Below are 13,029 nucleotides of genomic sequence, written 5' to 3'. Positions count from 1 at the left end.
GTTTAATTTAATTGGAGAATATGAAAATTGAATTGAATAAAATTGTGCAATTAAATAGATTTAAAATAGTGGATTCGTTTAAGTGACATGTAGAAAAGATTTAAAGATATAAGTTTGAAAGACTCAAAGTAAAATCAACAAAATACTAATGCTTATTAGAAAAAAAACCACAAAATAATTTTTTTATAAAAAATGTAGTGGTTGAAATTAATCGAACCCGTATTTTATATTTGATGTTCCTACACATTTATCGATTGAGTTGGCTTAACGAGACAAAATAATTTTCTTTTTAAGAGTTAAAATTTAGTTTTAGAGATTAAAATGTTTTTAATAAAATAAATTTAGATTTTTTTAGATTTTTAATCCCAACCATTCAAATATTGAAATATTTAATGCCCACATGCCATGCATTGGTAAACTAAACTGAAATAGGATGAATATGTAAATGAAGCATATACCGACTTGATAAAATTATTGAAGGAAGTTTTCATGATAAGTTGGTGAGATGTGTACTTGACTGGAGCTGGAGACATGAAATCCGTACGATGTGCACCGAAAAAGGAACGGTTGGTATTTAGAGTAAAATTGAGGTGCCTGTCTATTTATTGTTAACTGCCATGTTTGCCATACATCATCATAGCTAGCACGGGACCGTTTTTTAGTACACTGTACCCACTTCTTATTTTCTTCCCTTTTTTTTTTTTGGGTACAAACAACTCAACTCACTTTTTCCTTTTTCTTCTATCTTTATCGTTATTTTAAATTTTATTATACTGTATAAAGATAAAAACTAGACATCTTTGCAAAAACTTTGATACCTTTAGTTAAGAGAAATATAATACTTAAACACTTAAAATGAGTTTGAATTGTCTATACGTAGTAGTATTTGGTTTCCCAATAATTGTTGTCCTTTAATATGTTTATATTATTTAAATAAGAGGATCTCCCTAGTTTTCTTATTGTCCAAGTGGTGTCATCAATGATCTCTTTTGATAGTAAATATAGGGAAAATTAGTTTCTGTAATTATTACACGTGAAAAATATAGAGATGTAAGTTGTAACATGTTTTATTTTTGTGTGAATCAAATATGTTTCACGTGCAAATATATAAAATTTCTCGAGTAGAGAAACGGTGAAAAGAAAAACTCTTTCTTAAAAAAATAAAATAAAATAGTTACGCATTCTTCTATTTATTTATTTATTTTTGTTTGATTGAATAAAAATAAAATATAAAAATATATATAAAAATTTTACACGGTGAATCAATAAGAGTCATGTATCACAATAAAATATATTTTTATTTTAAATTACTGAAATGATATGGCAAAGTTGTTACAGTATCACCTTGCTAGACACAGGTTAGATCCCAAATCAATCAGATCCACCATCAATAGATTAGGTCCCAACTCAAGAGGAACAAAAGGGCTACCACCACACTCTGAAACAGGGAAAATACTCTATCCGCTATAAGTGCATGTAGAGGATAGAATTTTGAAGTCACTTCGAGAAAGTACAAGAGTTCTCCTCCGACTTACCCAAAAACCAATTAGAAACCGAAAAATAGCCTTCACCTCCACTTCTTTTGTTGATTTTGTGACTCCATTAAAGATTACATTATTTTAGGCTTTCCAAATATACCAGATTACAGCATGCCAAACAAACAGATAATTACCCCTAAGAATAAAAATATTGGAAAAGCACCCTAAAATCCTGATAAATAACTATCTCTCATCCCAACCACCTAAAAATTAAATACCACACATACGAAGCTAACTCACAAGTAACAAAGAGGTGAGAAGCAAACTCGAGAAATAATCCACAAAAGGGACAAAAAGCCCACTAGTATCTTAGTGCGTTCATATTCTAAATAGGTTAACTCTCAAAGGGATTTTATCCTGCAATAACCTCAAGGGAAAAAATCAAGATCTTAGACGGAACCCAACTACTCCAAATAAGTGAAAGCGTATCACTCTAAAACGAAAGAGAAGCCATAGAAGATGTCAAACTCCCCCTCTATACCAGGTAAGTGGATGCCATTAAAAAGTTCTCATCACTAGAATGCATCCAAATCCATTTATCTCCATCCAAGGTAAGAATAATATCTTTGAGAAAGGCATGGAACTCCTCAAGAACGGACAGTTCTATGAAAAAGAAGGATCTCCTCCATCCAAAGTCCCAGGTCAAACCTCATTGATAACCTCCCTTATCTCACCCACCCGTCTTTTTTCGTCGGAGAGAATAAGAGAACAAACCATGAAATTTGAATTTTAAGAGATAGTTCCCAAGCCAATGATTCTCCCAGAAGGAAGTCTGAACAATCGATCCAATTGTATCCTTGTAATGCCATCAAAAAAACTAATTTGAACCACCTTCCTCTTTAGTCCTGAGATGAGAAATCTCTTTCCACCAAGATGAGGAAGAATTTAAACCTCTAGCACTACCACCATTAAGGGAAGAGATATAATATCTCTATATCTAGCTATCAGAAAATTTCTATAGAGCCTTAAATCTCTTATAAGTAGCCTTTGTCTCCACTTAAATAGAAGGGAAATATTAACCACCTTGAGATCACTCGCTCTTAATCCTCTTCCACTTTTAGGCTTACAGTCACCATCCCAATTCACTCATGGAATCTAAGATACATTCTTCACCCCATCCCAAAGAAATCTCCTTTGGAACACCACTATCCTTTTCCTAATCATAGAAGGCAATTTCAAAAAGGAAAAAAAAAAGATAAAGATAACATTAAGCAACGAATTAAGGAGAACCATTCTACCTTCCAGAATCACATATTTATGCTTCCAAGAATTAAGTCTTTTTTCCAACAAAACACTTGAAGAATCTCAAATAGCCTCAGGACGGGGATTGACTCCCACTGACAATCCTAGGTGCTTAGAAGAAAGCGAGGTTATCTCGCAATGGAGAAAGTCCATTGCAGAAGAAAGAAATACATGGTAAACACGAAAACACGAGGCCTTCTCAAAACCTCTAAGGATGGCCTTAATACACCACTGGTTCTTTAGAGACGAATCATCCATCAAAAAAGTATCATCAACATACTCAAGATAAGACACTACCAATCCGGAAGTACCAACTCTAACTCCAGTGTATAGGCCCAACTCTTTTTCCCTCGCTACCAAACTACTAAGACCCTCAGCAACCAGAAGGAAAAGAAAAGGGGCCAAGTGATCCCCTTGTTTCAGAATACTCTGAATGCTAATCACTTGAGTATGAGACCCATTCATCAGCACTGCAAGGTTCCTGGCAAAGACACAAACTTTTACCAAGACCTCAACCTCTCACTAAAACCGAATATGATCATCATATAATTCATAAAATACCAATTAACTAAGTCGTATGCTTTCTCAAAATTCCCCTTAAGAATAAGACAAGGTCCTTTTTATCTCTTGGCAAAGTTAACCACCTTATTAATAACCATCACCCCATCCACCAAACAATCTCCCCTTAAGAAAAGGAGATTGGTTAGGAGATATGAGCTTATCTATCACAACACCTAGTTTAATGGCCAACACTTTCGCCAGCAACTTATAAAGGGATCTAACCGAGAAGATAGGTTTAAAGTATCCTAGATGGGAAAGGGAGTTAACCTTCGGATCAAAGTAAGAAGCAACATTGTGAGATGGAGATGCAAAACGATGAAATTAATCCAACAAGATCTCCAGGTTTCCCCGAAGGAGGTTTCAGATTATTTTTTTTAAAAAGAGAAGTTAAAAATATATGGACCTGGACTTTTATCACCCTCACTCTAAGATATAGCCACATCAAGCTATTAAGAATTGAACAGGGAAGATAAAGGAGATGTTGTCATCAACCAAAATATATGGACCTGGACTTTTATCACCCTCACTCTAAGATACCGCATACCATTGTTCTATTTTTCTCACTTTTTGATTTCATATACTTTCACAAAATTTGAAAATACTACAATACACCCAGAAAGAACAAAGGGACGCTATAGTGACCGAATTTTGGGTATTCAAATATGATTTCTCTTTCTTTAGTGTATATGATTTGCAGATTGCATCACTAAAATTTCCAGGCAATCATTTTCAAAACATACGATATTCAAAAAAAGAATAGAATTTCAGAATGAGTTTTCCGAATCCTTCTTTTATGTGTTAGTCCACATATATAGTTTGGTAAAGTTGTTTTGATATGTCTAAGTAAAATAGTTTTACCTCAACATTCAATGAGAACTCGCAGAACTCACAGTATGTCATGAGCTCACTCTCTAGCAGCAATTTAGAAACAGTTGCAAAATATATAGTTATTTACCACCTCTAGATGTTTAAACCCTATCATCAGTACAGCATAATATTTTACTACACTTCCTCTTCCCTCACAATACTTCCCTTCCATGTTCCAATTATTCATCCTAAACTTTAACGGCTAGTTCGTGCATCTTCGAGTTCTCTCCTCTCACTCACCCTGCCATCAAAACTTTGGCAACTTTGCATTTGAAATTAAAACATTCAGACAAATCACAACCAGTATATCAATATAGGAGTATAAAGTTACTTGCCACCTTATAATTAGTGCCATATTTTATTATAACACCTGCTCTTCCCTCACAATACTTCCCTTCCAATTCTTCATCTTAAACATGCCTCTTACAACTCTCACCACCTTCACCCTACCATTAAAACTTCAGTAACTTGTTTGAAATTAAAACATTCAGGCCAAGCACAGCTAGTATCATTATAGAAAGATTTACCACCTCCGGATATTTTAACACTGAGTAGCTTAGTGTATTCCAGAGCAACTCGCTGCAAGACAATATGGATCTAATGCATAACATTTGTTGATGTTACCAAACTGAAATCCATAAAATTAAAGCCAACCAGAGAAATAAATATACGCCGATACCCATTTACTGACCAAATCAACTTTAACTGCTCCTACCTCATCAACTATGCTCGAGGCATTCCCCAATAATGAACATCCACATCTCAATCAACAAAAATAAATATGATTGGGTGGACAGAAAACATCTGCCAATATTCAAGACTAGCACCAAAGCATTCTTTCAATTAAGGTTGCTAACCAAAAGGTTTTAACTGTTTTCAAAAAATCCATCCATCTAGTCTAGAAGAAACAATGGAAGAAAGAAATAAAATTATTACCCTATTGACCTGAAATACTACTAAACTATTCTTAAGAATAACAACGCTAGCATAGCAACAATGAGCTGAGCTCCGAAAACTATTAGCAGATGCCTAATACACAGCTTTAGATTCACCACAGTACACGAGCCAGAGAAAGAAACATCCAAATGCTGTAAGGAAGTGCACTGATAAGCAGAGGGCAAGCAAGTAGATATGGAATAGTCTAGGAACATATATTCCTTCTAGCTTCTCTGACGTTTATTTCCCCTCTTGACCTCACTTCCTTCTGCCTTTGATGAACCTGATGTCTTGCCCTTTGTATATTCCTCCTCTCTTGCTGAATCATCTGAGTCATCATCCTCCAAAACTCTTTTCTTCAATGAACCAGATTTCAACTTGCCACCACGGTCGACACTAGACTTTCCGCCACTATTTGGGGGCTTTCCCTCAGAAGCAGCAGTCTTTGGGGTCTTTTGGTTGGTTGCTCCACTCTTTGACGTTTCCTGCTTGGACTTGACAGAGGGTTTTGGAGTGATAGTGTCGTTATCCTTTGGCTTGCTTGTCTTGGAACTACCAATGTTCTTGGACTTACTAGTTATTTTCGGTGCAGCAGATGCAGGAGTGTTGTCCTTAAACTTTCTGCTAACTTCATCCTCAGAATCGCTAACAGTATTGGATTCTTTGGATTTGTTTCCATCCTTAGACTTCTGACCAGACATCAAAACACCCTTTGATTTACTTGATCCTGATGCTCCGCCACTACAAATCAAAGGAGTAAAAAAATTAGAAGATAATAAATTTAATTTCTTTTATTCTCTCTACAAAGTAACACTAAACAAAGTATTAAATAATTGTTATGCTTGCAAATATTAAATTTGTTTACTTTATTTGATAATTTCTCTATTTAACACAATGATAATACTTACAGAAAATATAATGAGTTTAATAACTATATATGGACTGTTTAAGATGCACAATCTTATTGGCACTATCTTCCACAACTGCACAAGCAGCCCCCAGTAAAATATGATGTGGAAATACGATAAAGTATAATTGAAATTATATGTCAAACATATTAAACCGTCAATCGATTGTCATTTAATTCATATAATATTAAATTACTTCAATACATACGCAACTGCAATAAGCACAACTGTACGTAAAACTAATTATGCCACCTAAGAGCACTGCTTCTAGTTGCTCCATTTGATTTACTAAATCCAGTTGCTCTACCAAGACAAATCCAAGTAGAAAAATTGACATCAAACAAAAGGTGGTTCATAAAAGCTGAATATCAATATTGACAAACCTCGAGGACAGCTTTCCATGCTTAGTTGGTTCACCGAAACTTGTTTTTCCTTTCTTTTTTGTAGGCCTGAATAGGATTTTAAAAAACAGTACACCCAAATAAGAACAAAATTGCTTCACAAAGGATCTTCTCCAACCAAACTCCAGTCAATAGAAAAACAATCAGATGAGGAGTCAGATTGCTAAAAATGTCTCATTTTTATGGAAGAATAGCAGCTTCTTAGTTATACAAATATTGCAACTCCCTAATAATTGCAAACAGGCCAGCCCAGTCCATTTAATGTACAGGTTTATGCAGATTGGATTAAACCGAGCGGGCCAGCCTGCACACACAACTCTAGCTATAAGACTAATGCTTGAGCCCAACGTGGTGGAACTGTGAGACCAAGTGGAGTACAAACATACACAAACATGCATACAAAATAATTTAGGATGGTTTTCTGATATATATCAAAAAGATGTATCTAAAAATGCAATATTATTCAATACATACATTTCAGGGGAAGCATCGAGACTAGCATGATCACTTCCTTCTTCCTGTCCAAGGAAATAGTTGTCATTAAGTTAGGCACAGAACGAATATGATGTAATAAATATAGGTAAGAGACAAACCCCATCTGCAACTGAATCAGCTTCAATGATATTCCATTTTTGCCTAGAGAGGTTTAATACTTCAACTTCACCATCATCATAAACCACCTAAAATAGAAAAACAAGCATCAGAAGATAAGAAGTGCCTTTCGACAAACTTTACAAAAAGGCTTTTATGATAACGCATTTTTTTTATTCTGCTAACTTTTCTAGTTTCAAGCTTATGATAGAGCATAATAAAACTTTATTTGGGGGTTTTTTGGAAAGACTTCTCCAATTATCTAAAAAAATTATACACGTGTTTTTAAAATCTAAAAGTGCTGCTGCTTGAGAAAATAAAAACAAACAATGGAGTCCATGATTGCAGATCTAGCATGTTATATTTTTATGCTATTTAAAGTTATATCTTTAAATATACACCCTAAAACAGAAGGCAAATGCATGCTTTTAAATAAGAAATTTATTAGAAGAAATAAGTAGAATGGGACAATTACTATTCAAAGGGAGGAAATAATCAAAATGCATACAACAAGATAATAAAGAACAGAGTATTTTTCTAACAATAGGGATGGGAGGGTACAGGAATGATTTAATGAACAGTCATATCACCTTGTGCTTCTTTTTTATAGGATCAAAACGTTCAATGACACCTTTGTAAAACCTGCAAACAATTATACATTTGTCAAAAAAGATATATAGATTTCTATTCTGCCAAAATGAAAAGGCAAAGTCTCTTACGACAGCATGTCAAAAATTAAGAAATAGAGAGTACTTACTCACGATCCTTAGGCCACCATACTTCAACTCGTAGACCAACAAGGTTTTCACCGTATTCCTTGACCCCAGATCCCTGATAGCAGCAAGATACTTAGCAATCAAAATGAAAAGAAAAGATAGTTTTTGTAGTTTTTGTAATTGCTATACGGAGACATAGCTGCAAAAAGGATTTTCCCAAAAAAAATGCACTATAGGGAACACATCATGAAGATTTCATATTATTTTTAGAAATTGATTGTAAATGCCAAACAAAATACACACATTTTTTCTTCCTGAAGCGGGTTTCCTCTTTGCACTTGTTTTGGGAGTCTCCCCTAACTTTTCATCTTCGGCGGGTTTCCTCTTTGCACTAGTTTTGGGAGTCTCCTCTAACTTTTCATCTTCTAAGGCATGTTTCCTCTTTGCACTTGTCTTGGTAGTCTCCTCTAACTTTTCATTTTCGGAGGATTTGGTATCGGACCTTGGAGAAGAAACCATTTCCTATATTAACAATTAATAATGATTCTGTCAACAATTTGTTTTTAAATTGATTAAAGCAAAACAAAATCATGTTGAAATAATAAATAGTACAAATTAATAATAAGAAAGAAAAAGGCTGTTTAAAAAAGAACAAAATGTACCTTATCAACACCTACACTAGAAGACTTTGCTGCACCCGTCTCTGAGTTAGCTTCCCCCCACCCCAACTTTTTCTCATCTACAAGCTGTCTGGAAGAGGATCCACCACCACCACCCTCGTTATCATTCAATTTCTTGGCAGAGTGCTTTTTAGCATCAGCACTACTAACAGCCCCACTTTGTGTTTTGTCTGAATCTGTACCAGCAGTTTTTTTTACACCAGAGCTTCGACCAAGTGTCTTTTTCACTGGCCGCTTGACAGGTTTGGCTTTTGATATACTTGCTCCTTCAGATATCTTTTTCGAAACAACTTCAACATTTGCAGGGCTTCCTTTAGTTTTTGCTTTTCCAAGTTTCTCTGAATGATTTTCGTCAGGAAGGCTGTCACTAGGTGAAAGAGAAGCCACAACTTCAGATTCATCATTGTGAGCTTCCTTGCTGTAACTTTCAGAATCCAACATTTTCTCAGCTTTCTTTTCATTAGCAACAACTTGACATTGAGACAGTTTTGCAGATTTGGTTGAAGAGCTCGATTTCCTCCGGCTCTTTTTGGTGGCTTGTTCCGGTTTTCGTTCATTCTTGTCAACTTTTCCATCACCCAAATCATTGAGCTCCTCTTTGGAATGATCAGAAAAATCGGTATCTTCTGTCTTTGTAATGGACTTATGATCTCCTAAAGTGGCGTCTTCTCCAGCTGATGCAACGCCATTGTTTGTGACTGACTTGGAAGATCTATTCCCCTCCTGGTTATCTTGTGGAGAATGTGCATCTTCCTCTTTAACCACCACCTGATCAAACCATAATTAAAAATATTGTATTTTTCAATTCTAGAAGATAAAATACAGAACCAGATCAGACGAATAAAAAAGAAATATACAAGATGGAACATACTGGGCTTGACTCCTCAAGTGGTAGTTCAGCTGACTTGGTCTCGTCTTCCTAAAATGGTCAAATGATTCATAATAAGTTTGTGTCAATTTTTTGAAAAGTTAAATGACTCGGGAGTCGGGACTGATCTAACCATAATTAATAATATTGTATTTTTCAATTCTAGAACATAAAATACAGAACCGGATCTGATGAATAAAAAAGAAATATACAAGATGGGACATACTGGGCTTGACTCCTCAGGCGGTAGTTCTGCTGACTTGCTCTCTTCTTCCTGAAATGATCAAATGAATTCATAATAAATTTTTGAGTGTCAAGTCTTTGAAAGGTTAAATGACTCGGGAAAGATCAAACCATAATTAACAATATTGCATTTTTCAATTCTAGAAGATAAAATACAGAACCATATCAGATGAATAAAAAAGAAATATAAAAGATGGGACGTACTGGGCTTGACTCCTCAGGCGGTAGTTCTGCTGACTTGATCTCCTCTTCCTGAAATGATCAAATGTATTCATGATAAATTTTTGAGTGTCAATTCTTTGAAAAGTTAAATTACTCTGGGACTGGGAAAAAAAACTTACCTTGTGGTCACTAGTAACACATACACCATTTTTCTCCAAGCTATCACAGGTATCTTGGCATATTGAAGCAAGTACTTTGCTATAATCATCCACAGATATATCCAACATTCTCACTGCTTGCACTAAGTAGGGTTTAAGTTTGGTTGTACAATTTTCAATAACCCTCTCTGCCAATTTCCGGGCAATCGGTGATACTTCCTGGACCACAATGATTGATGATAATGACAATGATAAATATATTAACAATTTAAACAAGAATCAAGCTCAAAATCACAATCTATTGAGAAGAATGAAAATCAAAACTGTCAAACTCCAACCTCATTGTCTTTCTTAATGCTGTCCAGGAGAGGAGAAAGCAAATCAAAGGATATTTCTTCACTTTCCTCTAGGACAAGTGTCATAATGGTTTCCATGGATGAAAAAACATTCTCTGGATGATGTTCCCTGATTTTCAAACGGAGCTGGTTAGAATCATATTCCCGCATATAAATTTATCTAAATATCAAATGAAAAGTTTTTGTATGCATGTGTCATGAACTATCCTTAACTTTTCCAGTAAAAGCACATAAATGGCTTTATATTACATATCTAACATGTCCCTAAGAGCTCTAAGGAGTAAGCAACTCTCCAAATTTCCCAAAAGATGAAGATGTTTGGTGAAAGCATGTGAATGTTTTTATATTGTATATCTAACAGTATGTACCAACTATATTGTAGAAAGTGATTGCATTTGTAACTACGTGTTTACAAGGTAGTAAGAACAAGAAAAAAAAAAAACACATTAGTATAATTCGTGCCAACAGTATCATGAAATATCGGATTAAATTTAAAGTGGAATTATAAATGATAGCATCCAACACCATGATAGTGATGGACTTGTACATAATTGCTCCTAAAGTCTCACCTTATTGCCTTTAAAAAGTGCTGAAACATCTCCAAAATCAGCCCATCACATTCAAGGTCCAGCATTACCACGCATGATCTGACTTTGGCAACCGTTTCCAGAATTGCCCTCCTCTTCGCATAAGATCGGCTTGAGATATCATGTAGCTTTTCAAATGAAGATACAACTAATTGAAATATCTCCTGCAAGAAAAATCCATGATGTCTTTTATGAAGTGTATGAGAACAGGCAGGTCCATTGAAACTCTAGCAAAAAAAATAATCATACACACCTTCATTTGATCATCATCATAAGGAGCATCAGGCGCAGTGATTCTTGTTATTTCGGTGATGCAAGAGGCAAGTGCAACTTGGACATCAGTATCCGGATGCCTTAAAAGCCTATGCTCAACCAATGCTTTCAACGTCGGATCGAGTGCTTTTCGCATAGAGTCTTTAGGTGACTGTTCCACCCGTGCTAAGCAACTATCAGCTCGCTGCAGTGCACATGGAAAAAGATTAAATAAGACTGAAGACACATTTAATTTCCGCGCAAATAAATACGCAAATTTAGTGCAAATTTAACTCATTTCTAGGTAAGTTTTCAATACTATTACTCAACCTATATTCTACAACATTAATTGAGCATTATAACCGGGCAAATTTAGGGTTTCAGATAATTTGGAATCAAAACAACACTCAGAAAAAAACCACATTTTTAAAATTCCATCTCCAAATTCGAGATTCCTGAACTTCATTTCCACTTAATTGCATAACAAAACATAAATGGCATTACCAGAATAACAAAAATAAATTTAAAAAACTGAAAAAGAGAGATTACAGTTAGCAGCGAGATGAGCTGATCCACCGACGCAGGAGGATCCGCCAGCTTTCTCCCAACATCCAAAAGCTGATCTTGCAGCTCTCTGTACTCAAACGCCATTGATAGAGCTCAATTCGAGCCTCTCCGTTCAGATCTTTCCCCAAATCACTTCACTCTCCTCGGCTTCAGAAAATCGAAGCCTGAAACGCTCCAATTGAAGCCGATTTGTTGCTTCACGGTGGTTTTCCGGTGAGAAAGAGGGATTAGGGTTTTTTGGTAACGATGAAGGAATAACAGACAAAACGAGAACGAAGAGTAAAAAAAAAAGGAGAGAGAAAGAAAGTACAGTGAGGTTTGTTTGTCGAAAAAAAGAAAAAGAAAATTGAAACTAAATTTTGTGAAATCCTATCTTATATTCTCTTCTCTCAAAAACTAAATTTGAGACTTTATGACAAGAAGAGGGACATAATATGGGTATTTATAGATGGAAAAAATATATAAAGTATAAAACTTGTCAAAGAAATAATTTAAAAAGTAATAAAAAATATGTATATTTAAAGCAATTAAGAATATATATATATATATATATATATATATATATATATATATATATATATATTATTTTTATTGACTATAATTATATAAAACTTGTCAAAGAAATAATATAAAATAGTAATTAAAAATATGTATATTTAAAGCAATTAAGAAAAATATTATATATAAATTATTTTTATTGACTGTAATTATTTTTCTTTATTATTATTAGATGAACCATAAGATATATGTGCGGAATATATTGTTCAAAATGTATTTAGATACATGTAAATTTGAAATGGATGGCTTATTTATAAATAAACAATGATCTTGTAAATTAAATTGTATTAAATAATCATATAAAAAAGACATGTAAGATGATAAAAATAAAATTTTAACATTTAAAAAATATAAATTATTTCTCAAATAAAGATATTTATTGATTAAAATAAAATAGACATTGTGCTGATAATTATCTGTGAGATAAAAATTATTTGATGCGATATAAAATGTATTTAAATATAAATGTAAAATTTAAAATAATTTACTTAATTGTAAAATAAACAATAATAATAAAAAATTAATTTATTAAATAATTATGCAAAAAGAAAGAAACAAATCGTGAGATGGAGAAAAAAAAATTAATGTTTAAACATAAGAATTTTATCTCTCGAATTAAGATATTGTGTTGATAAAAAATTAATGTTTAAACATAAGAAAAAAATTAATATTTAAACATAAAAATTAATGGTTAATTAAAATAAAATAGATATTGTGTTGATAATGACCCCTGAAATTAATAAAAAAATTATTTTATTAAAATTGAAAAATACATTATTGGTGTTTTTAGTAATGATAAATAAATAGAAAAAATTAAAATAAAAGTAAAAAAGTCTGG

General features: G+C 33.6%; 1 protein-coding gene across 2 annotated transcripts; it reads right to left on the bottom strand.

The window, feature by feature from the left end:
• Nucleotides 1-4,970: 4,970 nt before the first annotated feature.
• LOC131660664 (sister chromatid cohesion protein PDS5 homolog C-like) lies at nucleotides 4,971-12,026 on the bottom strand. 2 transcript variants are annotated; one of them, XM_058929954.1, is made up of 16 exons: nucleotides 11,616-12,026; nucleotides 11,068-11,271; nucleotides 10,797-10,978; nucleotides 10,210-10,336; nucleotides 9,893-10,090; nucleotides 9,756-9,803; nucleotides 9,535-9,582; nucleotides 9,312-9,359; nucleotides 8,423-9,208; nucleotides 8,064-8,282; nucleotides 7,802-7,875; nucleotides 7,635-7,686; nucleotides 7,047-7,133; nucleotides 6,928-6,971; nucleotides 6,436-6,501; nucleotides 4,971-5,885 (listed from the first exon to the last, which is right to left on the bottom strand). In XM_058929954.1, exons 1-16 carry the CDS (start codon nucleotides 11,715-11,717, stop codon nucleotides 5,369-5,371), a joined length of 2,802 nt encoding a protein of 933 aa, XP_058785937.1. In that variant the 5' UTR covers nucleotides 11,718-12,026; the 3' UTR covers nucleotides 4,971-5,368. The 2 variants fall into 2 exon arrangements, with proteins under 2 accessions (XP_058785937.1, XP_058785938.1); XM_058929955.1 differs by lacking the exon at nucleotides 9,535-9,582.
• Between the last annotated feature and the right edge of the window lie 1,003 nt (nucleotides 12,027-13,029).

Source organism: Vicia villosa, linkage group LG3, assembly GCF_029867415.1.
Source record: "Vicia villosa cultivar HV-30 ecotype Madison, WI linkage group LG3, Vvil1.0, whole genome shotgun sequence".
Taxonomy (NCBI): Eukaryota; Viridiplantae; Streptophyta; class Magnoliopsida; order Fabales; family Fabaceae; genus Vicia; species Vicia villosa.
The sequence above is the reverse complement of the archived record's forward strand: the minus strand, read 5'-3'. Positions and strand labels throughout refer to the sequence as shown.

Coding starts and splice junctions, on each gene's coding strand:
- LOC131660664 (XM_058929954.1), bottom strand. CDS start 11,717: ATGGCGTTTGAGTACAGAGAGCTGCAAGATCAGCTTTTGGATGTTGGG. Junction 10,979..11,067: donor ATGATGATGATCAAATGAAG/GTGTGTATGATT, acceptor TTTTTCTTGCAG/GAGATATTTCAATTAGTTGT. Junction 6,502..6,927: donor CTCGATGCTTCCCCTGAAAT/GTATGTATTGAA, acceptor AATCCTATTCAG/GCCTACAAAAAAGAAAGGAA.